This window comes from Diplotaxodon limnothrissa, linkage group LG22, assembly GCF_057381915.1.
Source record: "Diplotaxodon limnothrissa isolate DT_005_m linkage group LG22, D_limnothrissa_male_GT1.1, whole genome shotgun sequence".
Lineage (NCBI taxonomy): Eukaryota > Metazoa > Chordata > Actinopteri > Cichliformes > Cichlidae > Diplotaxodon > Diplotaxodon limnothrissa.
The window spans coordinates 2,732,816-2,759,302 of record NC_140616.1 but is presented as its reverse complement, the minus strand read 5'-3'; the positions used below and the strand labels follow the sequence as shown (position 1 = coordinate 2,759,302).

The 26,487-nt window shown below is 42.2% G+C and overlaps 1 protein-coding gene across 2 annotated transcripts in view; it reads right to left on the bottom strand.

Moving 5' to 3' along the window:
- LOC146609134 (protein MTSS 1-like) overlaps nucleotides 1–26,131 on the bottom strand; it is a 64,981-nt gene extending 38,850 nt beyond the window's left edge. For both annotated transcript variants that reach the window (XM_085345956.1, XM_085345957.1), the window contains exons 1-3: nucleotides 26,048–26,131; nucleotides 13,720–13,781; nucleotides 12,077–12,150 (exon numbers count right to left, since the gene is read on the bottom strand). In XM_085345956.1, the coding sequence (XP_085202082.1) occupies nucleotides 12,077–12,150; nucleotides 13,720–13,781; nucleotides 26,048–26,119 (208 nt within the window). In that variant the 5' untranslated portion in view covers nucleotides 26,120–26,131. The remainder of the gene's footprint in view (nucleotides 1–12,076; nucleotides 12,151–13,719; nucleotides 13,782–26,047) is intronic.
- Nucleotides 26,132–26,487: the final 356 nt, after the last annotated feature.

Below are 26,487 nucleotides of genomic sequence, written 5' to 3'. Positions count from 1 at the left end.
TGGCTCAGAATTTTCTCCAGGACCAGGTCAGACCCACTACTTTTTCTTTTCATATATTTATCTCTTGTTATTTCGCGCTGCATCGTCTTAAAGCAAGACTATTATGTAATTTCTTCTTTGTCTTCTGTTTTATTGTCAGTTGGCAACCCGTTTAATTAGAGCAGGTAGTTGCACTGCCCTCTAGTGGAAGAGGATGTCATCGTTCTGCCCGTTACTTGCTTAGAGTACTAATCAGGTGGAACCAGATAATCTTCCACATCACACCTGATCATTTCTCACGGCACACTGATGTGCCGCGGCACAGTGGTTGGGAAACGCTGCTCTAATGGATACTTGAAGCTCGCTCCAATAGTGAATCAATGCCCAAAGGTTCCCATGTTTAAATCGCCTACAGCAGAAATTCAACATGTTTATAACCAGGTACAATGAGAGTTTTGGTGTTTCCTCGTTTGTGACAGCTGTACTGTGGATTCTTTTTAATTTAACTTACATTTTTCAAAGATTTAAATGGTAAATGGCCTGTATTTATATAGCGCTTTTACTAGTCCCTAAGGACCCCAAAGCACTTCACACATCCAGCCATCCACTCATCCACACACTGGTGATGGCAGCTACATTGTAGCCACAGCCACCCTGGGGCGCACTGACAGAGGCGAGGCTGACGGACACTGGCAACGGTGTCTTGCCCAAGGACACAACGACCGAGACTGTCCAAGCCGGGGCTCGAACCGGCAACCTTCCGATTACAAGGCGAACTCCCAACTCTTGAGCCACGATCGCCCTGTAAATTTAACCTCATGTCTGATGATTAAACGTCACTGAACTGGGCTAAATGCTATGATTGTTGTGCTGGAGCCATCTGAAAGTCCATGCTGTCTCCTAAATATGGTCACTTCTGGTAATCAAAAGTCAACCTAAAGCCTAAGGCTTCAAAATGCACATAAAAAAAAACAATGAGTTTAAAAAAATAATCGAGACCGAGCTCTCGTTTCGTCTGTCGTTCTTGTTGGGTTATGACTTTGGCCCAGTACTCTGGCTTCACTGGCTTTTTGGATCTCGTTGAAACTGTTCAGTCCAGGACTAAAAATAACAGGACAGGGTCTTGACTACTGTGACATGGACTGGACTGGGATGATTTACAAAGTGGCTTTGGCCAGAACATTTCCGAGACTCTCTCTAGTCATTTATCTACTCCCTTTAGCAGTGTTTGAAATACCACACGGTATTTTTAATTCCCCGAACCTCTCTCCAATGACCCTCCATCTCTTCTTTTGTCAACACCTGACAAGTTTGGGCATTTCACACAAGAAGATGATGTCAGCTTTGAGTTCCAGCTACTTTTCCAGTTGGCTGGGAGGATTACCACTTAACAGCCCAACCTGTCCAGATTTCTGTTCCCTTTCTGAGAAAAAGCACCATCGAAGCTTCTGTGGTTATCACATTACATGTTATACTGTGATCAAGAGGGAAGAAAAAGGCAGTTAAAAAGACAAGAAGTAGCACGAAGTTCAGAGATTTCAATTTGTTCCCTTTAAATATCCTCACAGTCAGCAGGCAGGCTCATACCAAGAGCCAAAACAGTATTAGCCTCATAAGCAGCAACATGTCACGGCCTACACTTCTGAACGTTTGACCTCTGCGGTGCAGAAACCTCAGAGCACAGGATATACAACACTGCTGTAACTTGGCTGCTGGGATGGTGAGTTTGGAGCAGGAACAGAGGAACAGGCAGTTTGGTTTTACAGTAACGCGAACACTCCAACTCCAGCTCACTTCAACCTGCTGACATCATCCCACTCCGTATAATATTTCTTGTGATGTCTGTTTATGAAACACGACCTTGATGCTTTTACTGTTTTCCAGAGAACATTTCTGGAGTCTTTGTTCTCACTGTAAAGGACACTTTGGTGCTTTTAGTAGTAGTGCAAGTCAGCAGTGGGATAATTCACTCAAATCCCACGTGAGCGTCCCGTCACGTGGAAATGTTTGAGTTTGCGATGGTGCTTTTAATCCAACTTAAGATGAAATATCAGTGCTAAAAATACAATCCTACTGGAAACACTTCTGTCTGTGAATGATTCAAGATATTTTTCAAAATTTAGCCGCAATTAATTAAAAACAGAAAGATTACAAAAAAGGTTTCGCAGAAAATAATGATTAAAAGAATCGATCCTGAGTCCCACAGTGTGAGTGCTGCCTTTACCCGTACTTGTTATGTGAAATGATGCAGATAATCATGCTGCGAGTTTAGTGAGTTCATGTGATGCAAGTTAAAGATTTGTGTCATATTTAAATTTCTACCATACCGTGGCTCCATTTATTTGTATTGCAGTGTGACTGTAGCACAGTAGTCTGCAGAGATTCACACGTGAAAGAGCGATAACACAACAAATAAAACATGAGCTCGGTGAGAGTGCGACTCTGATGCACGAATTCATTTTTAATTTTACAGACATTTGGATGTCTTGAAGTATTAATTATTGATCACAGAGGGATTCGTGTTCTCTGATTAGCTTCATAAAAAATTTAAACAGCGATCTCTAATTTTAACCATTTTGATTCCTTTTTCTTTATTTATTTTTTAAAGCACAGTGCTTGCTGTGCGGTGCAGCTCTGATTTCCTGCAGGATCCTGATGTATTGAGCTTTTGCCACGTGGCATTAATTTGTCGGCCATTTGGATGGATAACAATCCTGGCATGCCAAGTGAGTGAAAAACCCATGAGATGAGATCAAGTGTGGCAACTACGAGCAAATAAGTGTATTTACTCTCTCAACATTTTCAGGGTAAGCTTCTTACTCGTTACGCTGACGATGGATATTTACTTACTCCCCGAGTGTCTCTACTGATGCTATGAAGTGCAACCCTGCAGCAAGAGAAGCACATCGAACAGTTTTTATCATTTCACATCAGTTCGGTTACTCTTGTCTACCACAGCTAGCTGAAGGACAGCGGCACAAGCAAAAGTAGCCCACAGAGCACTTTTTCCACACGTTTTTAAAGACTGAACCTTGGTGTCAGTAACAGCTGCAAAATGTAGAAGACCACCAGCAAAGTTATGTGGAGGCTCTTGTCCCAGAGGAACCTACCCGAGGGATTAATAATGTGCTACCACTGTACCTTTTGCAGGCAATTATTCACATGGACACTAGAGGGCGCTGTAAGTTGTAACTTGCAAATTACCCAAGATTTCTTTTTTTTCGTCTGCTATCACCAACCAATGTAGCCTTCAGCAGCGATGAGGACTGGAAGGGTCACTTCTTTCTAAATGCACAGGCTCAGGTTTGAGTTTGCATGAAGGGGACTGCGTGCAAAGGTTTTTGTTTTTATAAACCTTTTTTTTTTTTTTTAAATGCATATAAACCCAGCTATAGTCCCTAACATTCACTGATTTCTTAAACTCAGTTGAGATTTCCTGTAAATGTGGAAAAAAAATGCTGAGCAAGGACTTTAATTTTGGTTAAACGAAAGTTTGAGTCCGAGTTCTGGACCTCTATGTGACCTTGAAGAAAACCCTAAAAATGCTGGCATGTGGACACTGCAGATATGACATCATTCACCTGCGCCTCAGATGATATCATTAAACAACGAGCTGCCAAAGAAGGCCATCTGCTGAGGACTCAACCCCACCAACACACACACACACACACACACACACACACACACACACACACACTGCAGATACTGACTGCAGCGACCACAGGGATTCACTTCATTACGTTCTCTCTAGAGCACGACGTTTTCAACTTGCACAGACAAGTGCTGAACAATTACACAAGCAGCCCAACAGGTAAGATCATTTTCCTTTTATCTGGTCAAATCTACGACAGAAATCATGTTTGTACAATAAAACAGACTAAAAACAAGAAGAATCACGAGACTACAGGCCAGCAGTTCACCGTTTTTCAAGCATACCATCACCAACACAACTGGATCACGTTCAGATTCAGCTCCGTATGTGACAGTTTCTCTAAAGCATCCTTTGGCAGCAGCAGCTGAAGCTCGTGGTTATGCTGGTGACATTCAAGGAAACTAATTTATGGAAATAATGTGATTTGTGAAGAACAAAAGGTCAAACCCTGAACCTGCAGAATAATGTCATTATGCAGGTGCCTCCGGTGCTGCTGGAACATGTTACATTACTATGGTTGCCCAATAATATTGCTCAGTTTTTTAAATGACTTATAATAATAGCTTACTGAATAGTTCCCAGCAGCAGCACTTGATAGACGTTTAGTTGTGCACTTCCTACCATCATAAACATCATGTGACTGCTTATGTTTTGCTTTTATAAACATGTTTGTTTGATTTGGTAAAACTGCCAGAACTTCACTGAAAAAAAAAAAAATGGTGACAATTTGAACCCAGTCAGTAAAAAATGACAATAATTCACTTTAAAAATAGCAAAACGAGCACCTACACTATAAACCTGTCTACAGTAAACAACGTTAAAACAAAAATACAGACATTACAGTCCTGCTTAGTGAAAACAAATACAACTATACAATATATTACAGCATATTCATGCAAAATTAAACTTTATGGTAAAATTATCTGTATAAAATTTTGATAGTCGACTAATCAGATCATGCATCCATTGGACGTAAAACGTACAGCTGCTCGTATATAACTATCATTAGCTTACAGCTTGAAGTGTTTGTGCTAACTAAAAATAAAGACAAGATGATAGTTTATTAAATTTTAATGAAATCTGCAGATTGTTTCGGTGAAGTTTAATAAACTCCTTGCTATCTAAAATATAACAGGACACCGGAGTATATTCTCCAGCATCTCACACTTCTGATGATCAGCTGTCTGCTTGACGTTTATTCAGCTGTGTAAAAACTATAACTTTAATCTCAGCCAAACCGATTTACTCAGGAACAAATAAAATACTGAAAAAAGCCAAACAACAATATTTTTAAGTTATCTAAATGACTTATATTACATGTTTAACCTGAGTAGCGAAAGACGGCGGTGGGTTTGAAAACGATTTGCCGGGAGTCCGGTGTTCTCACGGCTCTAATGAGCCTCGCCCCGGGCTCGCTATCGACCTGGTGGGTAACAGACGTCTCGGAGCGCTTTTGAAAATATGCGGTGTCTTGATAAACTGAGCAGATATTTGAGGTTTACACAGCTACATTCAAGCCTGAAAATATGTTAAACGTTTATTTTATGACCCAGAAAGAATAATAAGAGTAATATTAAAACTAACTAGCTGCCGCCATTGTTGACTACTGCGCTGGGCTGCGCTATGAATTCTGGGACAAAGCTTCTTCTTCAGGGTTTAACGGCAGCTGGCATCCTTGTACATGCAGTGCTGCCATCTTCTGTTTCAGTCCGTTATTACACTCTTAAATCCTGCTACTTATTCCTGCGTCTTTTGTGATCTTACAAAGCTTCAAACAACGCGTCGACTATTAAATCAGCCGTCGACGATTTAAATAGTCGACGTAATCGTGACTAGTCGACTAATCGTGGCAGCCCTAGTTAGAACTGTCCAAATACTTCTGCAACCTTAGAACTGAGACTGTTCTTCAAAGGGAACTCCAACATCTCGAGGCTGTTTGGTTAAAAAAAAAAAAAAAAAAAAGTCTTCTGCTGCACCTAGTTAGTAAATGCTAAACTAAATTTTACTTTAGTAACAGTACGGTTACGATCTAAACCTGCATTTTTCTGGAGTACCCTGGGTCTTTACACCCACACAAGCAAAAAGCAAAGCTACAGTTAACACACTAAACAGAGATCTATGCATTTTCTGACGTATATGTTTGAGTAACTGAAAGCCTGCTTGGAAAATAATCAAATACATTTCGTTTCATTACAATCCTGGAGACTTTTCCTCTTTTTTTTTTTTTTCTTTTTTTAAATATGGGGGAAACGCTGTAATCAAATGTTTCAGACAATATTCAGGCTAAGGCCCTTCATTATTTAACATGACAAACATATTAAAGTCAAAGAAATGCTCTTACCAGTTTCTGCAGGAGTGTTTTTATTTCACCCAGAAAGTGAAACACTTGAAACTACAAATCTCGTCTTTGAGGGTTTCTGGCATGTTTTTGCAGAGCTCCCTGTTTGAACCCTGAGGTACCACGGCACTGATAACCACGAGCCGCTGTGCTGCCCTTCAGTTGTTTACCCAGTCTGAACTGCAACCACATCTAACGCCAGCGGGATGACCCGAAAACACTTGGTGAGCTAGACCTCATCACCGAGCATCAATTCAGGACCTCACCGATGCTCCTGCGGCTGCACGTCTCCAGGTACAACATCTGGAGGAGTGACAGCTGTTGCAACAGCTGATCTGGAGTGAGATCAGAGGTGGTTCAAAGAAGCTGCGGTTGACTGATTTGTTCTCATGTTGTTGTAATTGTAAAGCCAGACGATGCTGGGATTTGTGTCCTTTGGAAACTCAACATTGGGAATTTTTACCCTTCGGCTTAACCAAAACCAGCCAAACACACTGGGAATGTTCTAACCCAAACAACATCTGGCCTTTACTGCCTTTGGTGGCTCATAAGCTCCTGTAGTTTTTATAGCCGACAATTAGGTTGCCGACTGGATACGGATGCTCTGACAGCGTGTCAGCAACGGATTTAATGCAGTCAGCAGACAATCGGTCTGTGAGCAGACTTCAATCTGGAAGTAGTCCCGAGCTTTGCTGATATCGTTTTTCACATAACCAAGTAACCTTTCTAAGCAGGGAGCATTTCCATAGGCTACATGTTCCTATGTTAAACCTGAAGTCTTTTTAACATCTTTCCATTTCTCCTCATTTTCCTTCAATTCGTTGTCTATTTTGTCTCAAATTTCATCTCCTCTCCTTTCTTCTCCCTCTCATCACAGTCCTTCCTGTGACACAGCTAACCGAACCTTTAAGGACATCATTGTCCCTGGCAGCAGGTTGTTATGGCAACCACACCAACACACTATGAAGTAGGGAGATGGAGGTCGACACCAGCTGCACCTCATCTCCACGGCGATGTTAGTGTTAGAAACAATAAAGGAAACTGTTCAAATAAAGTATTATTAGTAAAGCGCTATACAAATACAGGCCATTTATTATTATCACAAAAAAAGTTCTGTTTTTACTGTAACAGCTTTTATCTTAACGTCCCTCATGTCACAAAAAGAAGTAACTCCTTATTTTCACATATGTGGTATACTGTACATGGTACAGGCTGAAGCTCATTGTGTACCTGCTTTTTAGAAATGAATAAATTCATAACAATAATAATTTAAAAAACGATAATAACTCAATTTTGCTTTAGTGAGTGACTGATCTGTTGGCAAATCCAGTAACCTGAGGATATCACCCTCAATATTACCACCAGAATGCAACAACACCATCAAAGCACATAAAGGGAACAAAACAAAAGGTCACACTTCATTATGGTTTTTTTAATAATGGAAACATTAAAGAATATAATGACTCAGCTTAAACAGCACAAATGTTGCCTACACATGTGATACTATAGGACAAAACAACCAACCTGCAGGGACAGTTTGGTTGTGTCCCCACAGACTGCAGAAACACCTGTGGATCAATTCACAGGTGTACATAAAAGATGGACAAAGCTTCTGGACAGAGCATTAAACCTGCAGTCTTTTTAATGGCCAGCAGGGGGCGATTAATGCCGTTTTAATCAGAAGTCCGACTGTGGCCCATAGCTATCTATGAGAAAATGACACTTTAGTTCACTGATTTACGAGTAAAGCAAATGTTTTCCTGGTGAGATTATGGTCTCAATCACTCGTGTCGAGTCTTCATTAACGCAGCACAAAGCTCATTTTGTACAATACAATCCCATTTTGCCATCAGTACAATAAGCAAAGCTTCAGGGCGAGAATTTGACTTCTGATTAAAACAAAAATTAGACAGCAACAGACAAAAACTGAGCCCAGGTCTTTGAACCTGTGTGTACACAGCCTCTGCACACTCTGTCATTTCCATGATTCCCAGTCAGTCTGTGCAACGAGCCGTGCAATGATTACAGATAGCAGAGAACCTGTCTAGATTTCCCTCCAGGGTGTAAAAAGGATGAAGGAAAACCTTCATGCCCACTGTGGGCTCACTAAGAGGAAACAGTGGAGCAGTTCCATTTCTCCTGAGGGACTAATCAACTGATCTACAACAGCACATCCAAATAAATGTAAATACATGGGAATACATGAAAATCCAAATGATAGCGGAGACGACTTCTGATAAGACGACTGAAGGACGGATAAGATAAGAAGAGATAAGCAGAGACAGACGGGGGCAGTTAGAGATGCTGCATCTGCTGCTCAGCCTGAATTCTGCAGTGATTTCTATCTTGTTGCCATGAGCAATAGCAGCAGCAGCCGGCTGGACACGACAGCCAACGGCCTCCCGCTCCTCTCCACCCCTCCACCTTTCTCCCAATCACCATCTGCCCTCTACCTCCTTCTCTCCGATTTTCCTCTACTCCCCATCATCAGAGTATTTGAACTTGCTGTAATTTTCCCCAAATTACAATCCGTACTCGCCTTGGTTGAACACAGCTTCCATCTATTCCTCTAATTTCACCCCTCTTCTATCCATGTGTCTCCATTAATCTAGAAATGCAGGGGATAAGGGTGAAGCTGGGAATATCGATAGGACCAAGAGTTCATTTCAATAAATCACAGCTATCAGAGCAGGATCACTGCAGCTTCCATTAAAGATTAAAACCAACATGAAAGCTGTTCTTCCTGATTCTTTATAATGCTCCTCATCACACATCATTTCATTTAGTAAGATTTACAATGATAACAATAAAATAACGCATTAACACACTAGGCCCTAATGACTATTAGGCTTATACGTTTGGCATTAGTTCAACCACAAAACAATTTCCTTTTTTCCATGCTCGTTCTATTTTTGGACATGTTACAGAGGTTTGGAGAAAACCTGTATATCCCATGTTAAATGCATTTGTCTTTATCAGTGAGTCACATGACGCACAGAAACATGACCTCAACAATAAAAACGAGTCTTAAACCTCAAACAGAGCCATTGTGTGGGTGTGGGGAAAAAATAGAACAACCCGAAGATGTGCTAAGCTAGTTCTACCAACAAATGCTTTTATTTCATTCAATTTAAGTTTAGAGATATATTTCAAAAACAAAAATAACTTAATGTGATGTATTTGATGCTACAGCCACATTGGGGAAAGCAGCGGCTGCAGACCAGGCGCTGCCTGACGGGGCCACAGAGCCTAGCTGTGATAATTATCATCACCTGTCAGAAAGACACCGTGTTAATATATGTTCAGTATAAAATATATGAAACCAGCTGTGGATGCTGAAGTCTGAGGTTGCGAGGCGGGGCTCTACAAACCTAACTGCCCCAACAGTTACCAATAATTCAACATGTAGCTCCAGGTGTACACGCATGCGCGCACACACACACACACACACACACACACACACACACACACAGGTACAGAGTGCCTGAATCATCAAGACAGTGACTGATCGTTTCCTCTGCTACTGTTGTCATTATGACAGCGAGTCGCCTCAACAGGAAGCTGGCCGGCATCCAGCCCTAAGGATGCATAAATACACACAGACACACACAGAACTGTGCAAAAGTCTTGAACCAACTTTCAAATGGGAAGTGGATTATTAAGTGCAAACATGAAGGCAAGAACCGAGTTTGTAGAATTCTAACAACCTTACGTGCGGTACTTTAGCATTCATAATTTCATCCCGTTTTGAAAATCTCCAACACCACTAGATTAAACGCAGCCCCATCATGACACAGCCTCCACCGCATTTTACACACGCTGTAGACCATCATGGCCACGCCTCTCTCCTGACCTAAAGTAGTCTGGCTCACTGGAAGCAAAATATAAATAAATCGCTGGACTCGAGACTTTTGAACAGAGATGGATCTCCTCAGAACGACAACAATAAAGAGTCGTGCTGAACAAGAAAACTAGAAAGCATGGTATACACACACAATCTCACAAACATGCCCATAAAGGCCGCCTCCTTCACTTAATCAATCCAGGAAGCAACCACCATTGATGTTACAGTCCAGTGATCATGAAGACAGCAGCCTCTGATCATTTGTCAATAGCAGAAAAGTAAAAATCAATAGAAAGCGTGCAGCCAGCTTCAAAAACAGCAGCACAGAATACTGGGACCTCCTGCAGTTTGTTGACTGAGGAAGAATAAATCTGAAGCTTCAGGATGCTTTTATTTCTCCGGCTCTTTTCCTAAGTTTGCAGTCAGACTTGTTGCTGTTTAAGCTGCTGAGGACTTTACATTCTGCTGACACTTCAGAGATACTTCAGTGGTTGATGAGTAAAACAAGAACAACCAAAGTGTTGACGAACTTAATCACCAATCAGACTTTAACAAACATCTCTAGGAGTTCTCACACAGACACCTTGATGGTCGCCCTCTGGAGCAGCTGTGTGTCAGCTGAATGCTTCCTGAGAGCAGTAATGAAGGCTGTGTGCGTGGGAGTGTTTCCACTTTCAGCTCAGCTCTTTCTGTGATTCCTCTCCATCTTCTCTCCCTTTTTTCCTCTCATCTCTGTGCAAGCATAAGCAGATTCATAAAGCCCCGGGAAATGTTTCACTTCCTCTCTTTCGCTCTTCTTTAAAGCACTTTAGTGGTCTCGCAGCGGCCCACTCGTCTGCTGTGAACCTGGACTCTCGCTCTCGGCTCCTCTTTTAGTTGTTGCTGGACAAAAACTTTTGGCTAAGCAGTTTTTAGCTTTCATGCTCCGAGCTGCTGAGAAAGTGTGAGTCTTTAACTATGTTTAAAGAAAACCTACGACCTCTCAGGGCCCTGTCCTGGTCCCAGCTCCCCGCCTTTCATCCATTTTTATTTGATTTATTTAAAAACAATGCAGCTCTTCTTTATATTCCAAGTGTTGCTGCGGCTTTTACATCACTAGCCTTTTGCTCTTCTCTGTGGACTCTGTGCCGGACACCTCTGCGTCTAAAATAATAACCCACTAAGCACGGATGCATTTCATATATAACAACAACATTTTGACTGAAAAACCAGGCTTCTCCTGTTTGATTCCTATTGGCTGACAAACAGCCAATAAATAAAGTAAGATTTTATTGTCCTCTTGGAAATTTCATTTGTGTTCTTGTGGTAACTGTCAGGTAAACGCAACCGAGAAGGCATCACAACACACTAACAACAGAATGCTCCATAACAACAGCAGCAACAACAATAAGAATCAAAGCTCATGCAGCATTACAAGCAACACACACACACACACGTCATATCGCCTGGATTTCTTGGACCAACATATGCTCGAAGGTGAAAGATCTCCAGGTAGGAAAGTTCACAAAGGCGGCTTTAAACCTTCGTCCTGATGAGAGAAACTCATGTCACCATGAAAAGGTTGCAATACGTCACTCTCCACTCCATAAATAAAGCTGAGGATACAACACGCCACTGTGGGGCCTCAGTAATAATGAAAGTAGATGAGAACACGGCGTTTAATCCAACCCAAAGGATTCATCTGATGCTCATGCTGTGCACCTTCAGCTGTATAACCACTGCATAAGGATGCGTCTTCTTGTAGCTAAATGCAAATGAAAAGTCCGGAAACAGCACGTGCACATTTAAGATTGAAATCTCTTTTTCAGGACAGACCTGACCAAGAGGCACAGCAGAAATTACAAACACAACACATAATATGATAGTAAGCATCACTTGGTCCAGGTGACCGTACATATAAAACAGCATCCACTGCACTCGTCTCTCTTTTATATGCAACAAGCCAAAGCTGCTGCTGTCAGTCCTTCTACAAGCACACCCTGTTCCCTGCAGGTTATATCTGCACTGTGCTCTCTAACAACATTATGGTTTGATTAAAGGCCCCAAAGAGCCACAATGATGAATGTCAGAGAACTGAACAAATAGCTAATGGATACGGTAAGAAATACGACCAGTACTCTTACCGACATCTTTACTACGATAACCAGCAGCTGCACCTGACTCTGTTCACTCGATTCTTTAAGTACTATCCTCCTGACAGTGTGCCTGCTACCAGGACCAGGACTTTGGTCCCCATAAGGGCTGGACCTCGTCCCCATCTTACCTCGGCTGTTAGTTGCCAGGTCGGCCACCTTCTGAAAGGCATCCAGGAAGGCTGCTACAGCGACAACCGTCGTCCTGGAAGACACAAAACAGGAAGTAGAAACACAGAAAAAGACGTTTCTATTCATTATTTCTTTCTTGCTGGCTTTTTAATTTTTTATTGGAAAAAAATTATGTTAAACTCATTTGATTTGTTCTTTGTGTTTTTAATATCATGTCATCACTCAGCTGATCTGTAGCAACAAAGCTCCCCGTCTTTCTAAATTCAAATCAGGCGCAGCACTTTGAACTCAAGTAATCAGTCTTAAAATGCGACATATGCTCTGACTCATCATCAGGGAGAGAAACTATTTCAAATGTGCAAATTCATAATTCTGCACCTTTGAAACACTGAGACAATCCCCCCACAGAATAGATGCAGGGTGAGGAAGAGGACGAAGGATCGAGTCATTAGCAATCAGCTTTGACCTCTGATGACCTCTGTCCCAGGACAGAATCTCTGGAGGCTCAGTGCTGATCCATCTCGCTGATAATGACTTTATGGTGGCATCATTAATCTCTGTCAGCCACAGAAGGTTAATTGAGTTGTTTGTGTGTGTGTGTGTGTGTGTGTGTGTGTGTGTGTGTGTGTACACAGTGTATGTGAAGGCAGTCATTGCTGGTTGGTTAATGGCTGAAAAGTGTAAGTGAGTAAACATGTACGTGTGGAGACTTTGTCAAGGCTCAAGTGTGTGGTTTTTGTGGTCTGTGTGTGTACATGTTTCTATTGATGGTGGCAACCTTCAGCCGTGCGTGCGTGTCAGGACGTCAGGGATGAGGTGACAGGAGAGGTGAGCCTGACATTTAGACACCTAATGAAGCAGACTGATTGGATGTTCAGGAGCTCAGGTTATGCACACTCTCAGGATGTGGGTACGCTTCCTTTTATCTTAAGGTTAAAACAGCAATGAATATGATTCTCTATGTATAAATAATCAATATAAAACAGCTCAATAAGGATACAGAGACCCAAAAGTTTTGCATTTCTGAAACTAAATAACCTTCTTCATAAACCAATGAGAAGCCACAGTTTGGTGCTACTGGACCGATTCTGAGAAAGTTCGTGTAAATGCTCTCAGAGCAACACAACAAGAGCAACTTCTGCACTGAACACAATCGCTGTTTTCAGGAAGCTGATCAAACACGTTGAACAGATAAGATAGTGACACATTCATCAGTACTCTGCACTTTATTGCATGATTGCATGAATTGAGACTTGCATGTTTTGCAGGATTTCCTGCTTTATTTTTTACTTTTTGTCTCTGGTGCGTTTTTTGTATATTTGTGTTTTCTTCACTTGTTCGCTTGCGTGTTATTTTCAGTTCTTTGATGCTGTCGTTACAGGAGCCAGGCTGGAGAAAACCCTTCAATCTCCTGCTGTGTGTCACCCCGTCTCCTGTCATTGCTCGGCTCCTGTGTGATCTGCGTCTCTGAGTTCTAGGTGCCGTCTCTGATGACAGACTCGGGGCGTCTGAAGATGTGGGCCGGGCCTATGCCAGTGGCTCAACCTCTCGCTCTTCTTTTCCCCTCAAGTAAGTCATTTTTAAACCCTTTATTTGGTCTTTTGTAAATAAACATGTTACGACATGTAATAAGCATTTTTACCTTAGCTGTGACTGTAGTTTGCTGGCCTTGCTGATGAAGTCATCCCAGACGGGGTAACTGCCCTGAAGGAAAAAGAAAGAAAATTATGAGGAAAATATCAGATAATCCACAGTTTTATATCAGTGAAAGCAAAAAATGTGGGGAAGATTTTTTGTCTTACATTTTGCAGCTTTAATTTAAAAAAAATGAAGCTTTGACAAAAGAAACGTATTCAATTAAGACCAATCAGCACTTAAAGCCAGAGACAGCAGTGCTATAAACCCAACGTATCAAGTCAGTGTGTCAATAGAAATGATGGGGATGAGATTAATGAGATCTCTATTGCAGACATACTCATTATCATACAGTTGTTCTTCACCCAAAGGTCCCACAGTCTGGGTTATCTGTTAAATATAAATATACAGATAACTCAACCAAACTCAAAACCCACGCACGCCTCTTCAGGCTCCAAACACATAAATCCTGAGAATCAGACACAGCAGTTAACAAACAGACAACAAGGAGACAGATCAATACGACCGATCCATATCTCCCTCCAACCACCCACCCATCTAGGAGGAGGCCAAACAAGCGCCCCCAGGCATGCAAATACAGTAGGTCTGCTGCCTGGGTGTAGCAGGACTGAGCAGCCAGTCGCTGCGACGGATGCGTGTTCAGAAAGTAGGCCGCATGGAGGGAAACACCGAGCCACTGCAGCCAACCACAGCGAGACAAACCAGGCTACGCTTCTAATGTCAGGAGGAGTCTCCTGATGCCTTCAGGACGGGTGGAGCTTCTTTCTTTTTAAACTGCAGCGACAGATCTGAGCCGTCTTCCCTCACAGGGTTTGGTTGTCTAGACAGAATACTGTCACCAAATTTCAAAATCCTACTGATATATTATGTTGTGATGCTTTATCATTGCATAGTGCATTATTAGTATCACAATGTAGTAAAATATACAAGAAAGGTATGCACACACCTTCAGCCACTAAGCTTTTATCCCAGACTTCATTAAAGTGTCGGGCGACCTGAACCCATACAAAACGTATTTGGTTCTTTCACTATTTTTGATTGCACTAACCCGAAGGATCTCCACAGGGGAACACTGCAGTCCAAAATACAGCAAAACTACCAACAATGTAAACTCTATTCTCATTTTTTGAATTTCATTTTATAGATTTGGTACATTTGACTCAATGGTTCATGTGTCTTGTGTTTTTACAGACTGCTTCTATCTGACCTCCATCATTAGGAAGGCAACACAAGGCTTTAAGACGGTGTCGCTTACTTCTGCACAGGAAGTGGTCCGAATGAGCCAGAACATCCAATAACTCACTAAACGAATGCACGGCACAGGAGCCGTACATAAAGACCGTGAACGTTTCCACCCTGTGATCCTGTGGAGAGCCGGCACGCCTCCACCTCTCGGCTGCACTTTGTGGGTGCTGCCCCCCCCCTCCTTTTTTTGCTCCCACTGCTCTTCTCACGGTGCAGCTGAGCTGGGTGTGTTCAGCCTTCCTCTGATTGTGAGAGAGATGCCGAGCGTCATTGCCTGGATTACATTACCATGGCAACCCTGCTGCCGGAGCACCGGTGGCTGCAGAGGGGCTTCACACAGAGAAGGATGTGTGTGAGGAGGGGAGGATCACATGTGCGTGCATCCTCACCCAATCTCACACACAGTTTCTGTGTCACATGTTTGTTTTCTTTGTTTCCTTTCATCCATATTCAACACCTGCATATTTCCTCCCTTTCTCCCCCTCTTCCTCACCCCCCCTCCTCACACACACATTTATCATATGCACTGTCATGTCCTCTTCCAGCTCTTTCCTACTCATTCATCCTTTCCTCTCTCTAACGCTGTGCACGCACACACGCCCACACCTCATTGCATTCTCTCTATCTCCTCTTGGACACACAGGCGAGGCCAGGGTCGCTGCATCCATCAGTCACTGACGACATAAATTGTCACCGTGGCAACAACCAAAGGTGGCAGCAGCATGCTGGTCCTTCAGGAATCCATCCCTCTGTTTTTTGTATGGCTCTGTGAACACCTGCAAGAGCTTCAAACCATACAATCCTTGCTTGAGTCTTTCTGCTTCTTTAATGTTTCTGTGTAAGGACTGCTACCTCGTCCACAGAGATCACTCACAATTTAAACTGGGGACATCATACAGGCGAAATATCAGGCAGGTAGATGACAGAAAACACAAGGTTGCTTCACCTAATAGATATTTCTTTATGCTGAAAGCTAGATAAACATAGATCCGCCCAACAGACCTATCAAACTGTGAACCTGAGGGACGTTGCGCGCTTATTGGCTAAAGACTTAAATTTCAAGCTATTAGCTACTGAGAATAAGCTGGTTTTTCCCCAGTTCTGAATCTATGTTTCTTCAAAAACAGGTGGAATTAATGCTCATCAGCCTGATTGCTAAGGTCATAAATCAAGTGAGAGCTCAGTTAATTTATCCATAGATGTCTACACAACAACTCCCAGATATCTTTCTGTATCTGGGAGTTGTCCTAAACCGGCTATTACAAAAAATAAATAAATAAAAAAAATGTAAAAAAAAAATAAAAAAATAAAAAATGGAGGTTTAAGGTGTTTATGTCAAATTGGAAGTTATGCCCATCCTTCACATACAGACTGCACAAAATGTTAATCGCAACTTTAATTCAGTCTCTGCAACACACGCTGCAGGTGACTGAGTTCTTTCTGATGACACTACTGCAAAATTACCTCAGACATGTTTCTCTGCATTTATATCATTTTATACAGGCACAAACTGGACAACCAACCAATCTTCCACAACATGTCTTTGGCTGCATCCCAACTCAGGGTCTGCAGCCTTAAAGGCCGCATTTCAAGGCCGATTACGTCACAGCGGCGCGACGAACGCTGTCCCAATTCAAAGGCTGCTCGAAATGCGGCCCTCAAATGCGTCCTTCATTTCCCTGAATTTTAAGGCTGTGGCAGTGTAGACTTCGTTGCCCAACATATCCCAGAATGCATAGCGCGGCGGTGGGTGTGGATAATTTTGCCTGAAAAAAAAAAAAAAAAAAAACGGCGGATGAGGGGCAGCCGAAGAGTAAACTTTAAGTAAGTACTGAATATTATGTCACTTATTTATGTGCAAATGTTTAATAACGAAGAACATTAAACATTACTGTTGGCCACATGTCTGCAAAGTCATGTGACATTAGTGACGTTTGTACTAACTTGGTTTTAAAGCCTTTACTTTAAAATATACGCCGTTCAATAGCTGAGCTTAATCTTACAGAGAATGATCAAAGCTCATGTAGAAACAAACAAATGAACAAAAGATTTTCTCCTTCATTTCTGTCAAACACAGCTGTATGACACGTTTCCAGCTGTTAGTATCATGGTTGCTAGGCAACCTGGGCAGCGCAACAGAGGCTAGACCGTCCCATTTCACAAGCCTCGCACTTCCGGCCTTAGCGGTCTTTGAGTACGCGGCCCTGGTGGACCATTAAGGCTGCGTACTTTAAGGCTGCAGACCCTGAATTGGGATACAGCCTTTATCCTGTCTTCCTTCTCTCTCCCCAACCAATCACAGCAGATGGCCCCGCCCCTCCCTGAGCCTGGTTCTGCTGGAGGTTTCTTCCTGTTAAAAGGGAGTTTTTCCTTCCCACTGTTGCCAAAGTGCTTGCTCATAGGGGGTCATATGATTGTTGGGTTTTTCTCTGAATGTATTATTGTAGGACCTACCTTACAATATAAAGCGCCTTGAGGAGACTCTTGTTATGATTTGGTGCTGTATGAATAAAACTGAATTGAATACTGTATGGTGGATATGTCAGCCCTAATTTCCTTTGTTAACGTTACGCTGGCAGGTGGTAGCAGATTTGCATCTGCACACAATATATGTGCCACACTGATTCGATCTTCTTCAAGTCTCCGAAAAATACAAAAGCAAATGAGTGTCTTTCATTTCTGTGTTACAGGATAAGCACAAAGGGTGCTGCTACTGCTGTTTATATGTTTTTATTATGCTGATTTTCAGTAGTAGTACCTACATTTAATTAAATCAGATGCCAGCCAAGAGTTCACTCCCCACGAGTCAATGTCAGCACCACTACAATAAAACAAAGTGACCCATTTGGCCAAAGAACCAAAGTCAATGCTGCAGCTTTGTCCGTGATGTTTCCATGACAATCCTGACTCACAGACCAGTCTAACCAGCAGCCCGCTGCAGAAAGAGACCAGGCTTATTATAGGTCTGAGGTGATTAAGGCTTCAGTTCAAGACAAATGGCAATTAGCATCAAGCGAATGTGCTCATAGCATCAAGCGAATGTGCTCATGTCCATTACTTACACTCCCTCTCTCACACATGAAAGCCTTGTTGTTTAGTAGCAAAAAACACTTTACACACTGATGTCATCACAACATTAATGTTCAGTCTTAGTTTATCTGAGGTTGTTGGGTGGAGAGAGTTGTGTCTACTTGCTAATCAGTGCGTGTGTGCGTTTGTGTATGCGAACCACTGTCTTAAAGGTTTTACTTCTTAAAGTTTATATAACTGAGTAATCAGCCCAGTGAATTCCAACTCCATCACCCTGGACTGCAGCGGGTCCAACCTCCGTGATCACGGGATAGAAGCACACTCCTCACCTGCTGCTGGTTCTGGTGTAATCGTTCACGGGACATCTTTCGAACAGGAGTACTACCTCATATATCTTTGGTGAACAAATATACACACATGCACACCAAACTTGGGGTGACTCTAGCTCAGGAATGGGTCGTCTACCAACTGGAAAGTCAATGGATTAATCCCAGATTCCTCAAGTCCGCATGCTGAAATACCCTCAGGAAAGATACTGAAGCTCAAGTTGCTCCTAATGAATTGCTTGCAGTGTGAATGTTAGAAATCATGTTAGATCAAAGCACTGAATGAATGTGTGTGTGACTGGGTGAGCGCTCGGCTGAGTAGAAAAGTGCCACGCAGGTACCAAACCAAACGACCAACCACCTCTGTTTCAACCCGATTAAAGGTCACTGAGTCAGGACTGATTTGGGAACCACAGGGGGTGGGCAGCATGCACAGGTCACCAGGTCGCTGACTTCTTCTATAACATACAATGCCAAAATGAATCGACCATTTTCCACCTGATAAAACCGACTCCCTCCTCGAGGTCTGTTTTTTTGTCCCGCTCTGGATCGGCTCCGTCTGATTAAGTCTGGGAGTGATTAATCATGACATTATGCATATATATAATATTCCTGAATATTTACATTTATAGATGTAGGTGTGGGTACGGATGTAAGCATGCATGTTTATATCTACAGTATATAGGAGGATAAGGATTATTTTATAGCATTTATTTTTTGTCCGATCTTTCATTTGATGTCTGACTTAACAAATATATATAAATGCACTCATATACTTTATGCGTCACACACACCCACATATCCCTAATATGTCCCCACCCAGTGGTCTAATGGCTCCAGTTTGTTTCTTTATGTGCCCGTCTTGTTTAATTGCTGCCCTGAGGTAAATGCTGTAAAACACGTTAGCAGCAACTTCAAAATGAGATGGAGGGGAAACTAATGAGTTGATAATGGCCTTGCACTCTCATTAATGTCTGACGTCCTTTTTAAAGAATGTCCCGGATTGACTCACATCCATTTATTAAAAAGACACGCAGGAGGAAACTCCTGGAGGCTCGGTCAAAGTCTTCTTCTGCCCTATGAGCTGCTCCTGTGGGCTTGGATCTGCATTATCCTGTTTGGGAAGCTCACTGCTGTCAGGGATTTAAAACCATCAGCTAACCTAACAGGAGTTTTAACATGAAATACTTCGATCTAGTAGCTTAATCAGTAAAAACCACTTTGATTACTTGTGTTTTATACAACTGTGCTCTTATTTAAGATTCTTCAGACAAAACAAGATTTAACCATCTTCATTTTATTAGTATTGCTTTGGTTTATGTGAACATAGAGTTGATCAGTTTTGTTTAGAAAGGATGATATTCATCTGACATCCAATGTAAATAAATTGTTTGGCATTAAAAAGTGGAAAACGGTCACATTACTCTGGAGCTCCGCGTACTTTCTGACTTCCTTTACTTTTCATTCAGGCTGCATGACTGAGTCTCTCCTCTACCCACATATTAAAAACAACCCATCATTTCCAGCAAACAACCACAGACGGGCTCAGCGAGTGTATACAAAGCAAATAATGGAGCATATTCATTAGACAGACAAAGAACCTGCTGCATTTTAAATCACATACTTCCTCAATACTCGCTGCTTTGAGCATATAAGCACGTTCATGCGTTCATGCTTACCCTCAATAGCTGCCTCATTGGAAGCAAAATGTAGGAAAAGGATTACAAGCTTATTTCCAACCAGCAGAAGTTATGTTACCACAGCTGATGGAAACACTACTGCTAGCTAGTTACATTGTTTGTCTTTTGTGTTGGTTTGGTGTCATTAGGTCTGTGATGTATCACAATATGCATGAAAATACTGGTAAAATTTTTTACATGATATAAAAATGTCATAAGGTAAGATCAATGCTATACAATGAGGCAATCCTGGGCATGTCTGAGAGTAAGAGCAGTTTAGTATCTACAAAGGAGCTACGTCAACAACCTCCAAAAGGCACAGTGCACATCCCACAACGCTTGATTCACACACTACAGAAGTACAACAACAAAGCATTCAAACAGAAGTTTGGGACATTTATGTCTGCTAGATGCTAACACACATCTTTGTCTCTGTTATATAATCCATCCACTTCAGGGTGGCGGGGTAAATGTCCCACGCTGGACAGCTCGCCAATCTATAACAGGGCTAACACATAAAGACAGACAACCATTCACATTAACATTTACACCTATGGACAACTTAGAAGCATCAATTAACCCAACCCCACTAACTGCATGTACTTGGACTGTGGGAGGAAGCTGGAGTACCCAGAGAAAAATCAGACAAATCAGGCTTAATCCATCTTTAACACCATAAATATGCTGCACGAAGCACGTCAAAGAAACTATCTAAACCCACAGTTCACTGTCCGTTCATAATGCGAACGCACAATGAAAGTTTAAAGGCACACGCAGCTCAGAGTCAAGCAGCTCACAGTATGAGAGGATGAAGCCGTTTCTCCTCCAGGGAAAAACATCCAGATCGGTTCGACTTAAACGGATCAACAGTTATGTGTCTGCTTCCATTTAAACAGCACAGTGATGTGGAGATGATGGACTGCACGCTGCCAAACACCCTCACAGTCATACAGCACGATGCAGGAAACCTTTTGCATGTATACAACATGCTAAGCACATCATAACAAACTGAGCGTGAAATATTTTGAAGGGAGGATATGAGTGAAGTGAAAAGAGGCCACAATGCTTGTTTCATGCCCTCATCTTAATAAAATGAGGGTAGGAGGTCAATCTCATGAGCGCAGTTACATGACACCTAAAGCCAAACAGTGCCATGAACAACTGAAAAAGTAAAACCACACTAAAAGTTCTCGACATGTGCTTTTCCCAGCAGTCCGTAAACAGTCAGTCTTTCATGGTGTGTATCAAAATCATTCTTACAAGAGGAAGAACTTACAACATGAAACCTTCAAAGCTTCCAAATGTTTGAGGACCAGGTGACAGGAATCCAGCATCACTTTAAAAGCAATACAAAAGCGATCACTTTACATGTTAACACAAAGTATGACAGAGGGAGTCGGGAGGCTTTCATCAGGCCGGGCACACCACAAACACAAACACGCAGACAAAACGTCTGCATGTAAAAGACAATGAAACGCAGGAGACTGGAGTCTCCCCACTGACAGAGTGGAAGCCATTTCCACCCACACACATTTACACTAACAAAAGGAAACCTTTGACCATCTGTGACTCACATGTCTGATCCAAACGGCGGTGGATGATGACGATAATTCAGCAATTAAGATAAAAATGAGAATAAAGTATCTTTAACTTTCGTGTGTATTATTAGGTGCTCATGATGTCAGAACCTTTGCAGGAAAACAGTGCATTACAAATCTTAATTGAAAAAAATAAATAAATCAACCAATTGCATTGATTCATTGGCTTGGGTCAGGTCCCAGCTACATGATATCAGCAGGAAAACAGCCTGAAGATGTCAGGAGTCGGGTCTGTAAACGACTGATGACCGTTTTATCTAATCTAGCATATGGCTGACAACAATCAGTGCTGCACCTTGGACTGTTCACCATGACCTAAGAATACATTTGGCTTCAGACTTTTAAAACATATCCACACTACGGGCATCCAAAGCGCTTTTCCATGCCAACACAGCACGTTTGCCACCATCTTTGTGGTGCTTCGCCGGCACCACTTTCTGGTGATATCACTCAGGTTGTGAAAAATGTGCAAGCTACGACTTGTCAGGGGACCAACGCATAGTCTGTCATTTGTCTCCCACTCTAATTACCTGATCTGACATCTTCTTAAACAACAGCATTGTGTAGTGTGAACCCCGCATTAAAGAGCTTTGTGAACCAGAGACTAATTTACAAAGGGGCCAGGACCTCACTGTTACAGTAGGGGAAGGTAAGACGTACATGTTGTACCAGAAAACCTTGTAAATGTTAACAAACAGAAACTTCAACTTGTTACAAACCATTTAAAAGCCATATTAAACTGAAAACATTACAAATATAAAAACTATGGAATGGACTCATTTTTAATTTAATATGAGATTTGAAAAATCTGGTGAAATATCTCACAATTAATTCCTTTTATTTATTTACTTTCCAAGGAGCCTCCCTAAGAAGCTAAGAGTCGATCGTTAACATGTTTTAATGTAACATAAAGTAAATAATTTGTGAGTTATATCAGAGAATCTGCAGAAATCTCTGATCTTCACCACAGCACTGCATTATGACCTGTGACAAAGGTCATTTATTTCTGTTTTATTTTTATAGCACTCAATTAATATCAGATCATGAGTACAATAAACTCAGGTTTATCTCAATTTAGAAATGAGAAATTAGAAGTCAGGTCCTTAAAACATTCCAGCAGTTCAACTAATTGATCTGGCTTCATGGATAGATAGAGTCGGGTATCATCTGCATAACAATGCAACTAAAGGAAGCGTGGTCCTAGCACAGAACCCTGCGGGACTCCAGAAGAAGACTGCCTACTTACATGAACAAACTGGAGGTAATTCCTTGTAACTTGCACATCAGTGAAGGCCCCACTAATGCTGAATAATATGCACAGGTATTGGCACAACAACAAGGAAAGAATACACAACGAGTGTTGTTAATCAACAGCATCCTAATACTGTCAGCGGCTTGAGGCGACTGCTGTGGTGATTTGGCGCTTTATAAATAAAACTGAACTGAATCCTGAAGTCCAGACTTGCCTCACAGTGAAAACATCTGAACCAAAAATACAAAAAAGAAGGACTCCAAGCAGCTGAAATCCTAAGCTTTGGCTTTCTAAATAACAGCAGGAGGTCTTCTAAGTTGCCAAATATTTACTGAGTGTTGTCAAAGGTTACAAAAAAAAATGCCTCAGTTCTTAAATAAACTGTTCCTTTAAATGTAGAAAAGACTGAGATCTGTGGCTTTGTTTGTTTACTCTACCTCTGACTGTCCTGTTGTTACTTTACCCAAAGACAGTGATGCTGACTTTTACAAAATAATACACAGTTTGACTCATCAGGAGCTCCATATTCAACATCCAATTCAGATAAGCATCAAACTATAGAATGAAAACAGACTGAAGATATTAGCTGGACTCATAACTGGCTTTGTTAATAAAACTCATTTTGTTAATATCTGGTCTTAGCTGTGCCGTGTCCTCACGCTCACCGTGTGTTTATCAGAAAAGACAAAGGAGCTGATAGTGGACTTCAGCACTAAGCAGGAGAGGAACTACCAGACCCCTGTCATCAACGAGTGCCCAGTGGAGAGAGTGGACAGCTTCAAATACCTCGGAGTTCACATCACGCAGGACCTGTCATGGTCCTGTCACATCAACACCGTGGTGAAAAAGGCCCGACAGCGTCTCTACCACCTCAGACGCTTGAGAGACTTCCAACTGCCCTCCAAGGTGCTCAGGAACTTTTACTCGTGCACCATAGAGAGCATCCTGGCGGGAAACATCTTAACCTGGTTCGGAAACAGCACCATGCAGGACAGACGAGCTCTACAGAGGGTTGTGCGGTCAGCTGAGCGCACCATCCGCTCCGAGCTCCCTGACCTGCACTCAATCTACAGCAGGCGGTGCTGGACCAAGGCCAGGAAGATCGTGAAGGACCTCAGCCATCCCAACAACAGACTGTTCTCTCTGCTGAGGTCAGGAAAGCGATTCCGCTCCCTGAAGACCAACACAGAGAGACTGAGGAGGAGCTTCTTCCTGCAGGCGATACGGTCTCTCAATCACACCACCACACAGTACTGACCCACACATATGGTTCTTACACACACTGGACATTCTGGACATTGTTTTCACTTCATCACTTAAATCACTTTAAGCATATTTGCACTGCACAGGACATAATGTGGATTGCACAACACTGGTCACTACATTCTTCATTTCCGGTTAATACTTGTACAGCTGCTGTTATTGTGTATATATTTATTTATATTTAGATTTCTTCATACATTCTTATATAGTTCTATATTGTGTATTGTGTATTTTGTTGTACAGTTATTTTATTTTCAACTTTAATTTATATATTTATCTTTATCTTATTCTTCCCAGTTAAATTTACCCTTCATTCTAATCTGTGTTGTACAGTTATTTCATTTTTAACCTTAATTTATATTTTATTCCTTCCTAGTTAAATTTACCCTTTTTAATTTTTCATATTTATTTCCTTTCTTATTCATAGCCTTTTCCTTTTTTGTTTTCTTTAGGTCACGAGCAGTTGTCCAAGCATTTCACTACATATCGTACTGTGTATGACTGTGTACGTGACAAATAAAATTTGAATTTGAATTTGAATGCTTCATGTCTTCAGGTCTATTTTGGAAAACAGATCTTTTTCTCAAAGAGATAATCTGACTCAATAAAACTCATAAATCCTGAACCACAGCCAGCCTGGCGCAGCAGGACCCAGGATGGAGGGGCTGATGGGAAGTCAGTTCTCTGTAACGTACTGCTGCTATTTTACTGGTTTGTCACCAGAGTTCATCTACAATTAACCACTTCTCATCTGCATATACTGATTATTACACAAAGTGCTGCTATTAATTTACTTCTGTCCTCTGGCTAACATATGGCAGCTCATATTAGTGTCGGTCATTATGGCTTGTTGCTGTCTGATTGCGTTGCCATTTGCTCATGAGTAGCTTGCGTCTTTCCTACAGTGTATGTGCTACATGTGTATGGCAATTGATGGGTGTCTGCCAGTTACAACCTGCCATTCAAATTAAATATGGGTCAGTTTGGTGGACATGCAAACACTAAAGCCCCACGAACGTTACAACAGAACACCCCAGTTACAGCCATCGGGTCTCCATAACTGATTGTGTTCTTGCTCAGGGAAAATGCAGCTAATGACTCAGTTCACTGTCATTAAGCTGCCATTTATTTCCTCAATTAATCAATGACGTGTTTGACACAGAAAGGTGGAAAATTCAGCCATAAATACCCAGTTAAAAGCAACAATTAGAACAAAGACAAGCAAATGTTCACATTTTAAAAGCTGGAACAAATGAAAGCAGCCATTTTTAAAAGGTTTGAGCAAAGCTGTTGAATTTCCAACAAATCGAGCTCTGTCACTATTTCATGCCTGAGACTGAAATGTTTTATCTGGCACAACAATTCTGGCAGCTCTTACAGACGAGATTGATTTAGAAATATATCTGAAATGTTTTTTGTTTGTTTGTTTGTTTTGTTAAAGCAGCCCATCCCAGCAGTCGCACCCCTGTGGCAATCAAAACCCCGGGAGTGTGATTTTTTCTGTGAAGCTCGGGGAGGACACCGAGCATTTTGCACTTCATTGTGTGTTTATCTCCTGCAGTGTCACTGCAACAGTGTCATTCATCCCTCCGATGCATTAGTAGCCTGCAGCTGTGTTTGGTTACCGGGATGAAGCTTGGTTTACATGCTACAGTCATTTGCTGGAGAAAGCTGCAGGCGATCAGATGCTGAACATTAAGAACCAGCAGACTGCGCTCAACTCCCACTTCGGGCTAATTAGAAAATTAATGATGTCGCTAAAATCTCCAGCACAGGCGGAACGCTTTTCTCTGGTTTTGTGCAACAGGGTCTGCAGATCAGAAGCCTCTGCAGCAGCCGCCCTGCCTTAAACATCAGATGTGTGTAACACAGATGTTAACCACCAGGATCAGGTGGAACAATCGCGTCTTTTTCGCGTTACCTTCATGTCTCCAATGACAGTCTGGAAAAGCCCCCCCAGCGCGCTGCACTCCCTCTCCATCATCGTCTCCATCTTCAGCTGTGTGAACGGAAATTACAAACACGCTCACTCGGAGCTTCTTTAGTCCATAAATGAAGCGTCGGGAAACAAACGGGCTTCACAGGGAGGGAGAGAGACGCTGTTCGGTGCGGATGTAAGCGCTCACACTTGCGCTGCAGGGTTTCCCCGGCTGAAGGAGACTAGAAGGCGGACAGAAGCAGGAGCGCAGGAGCCGGTCGGTGTCCACTCGGAACGCACAAATCCCATTTCAGCCGGAGGAGCAGAGACGCGCCAGAGCGGGGAAGCTCAACCTCACACACCAACCTGCTCCTCTGACACAGCTGAAGGAGACACGGCCCGGGAGCGCGCTTGGAAGGTCGTGGACGCGCGTTCCCGTGGCC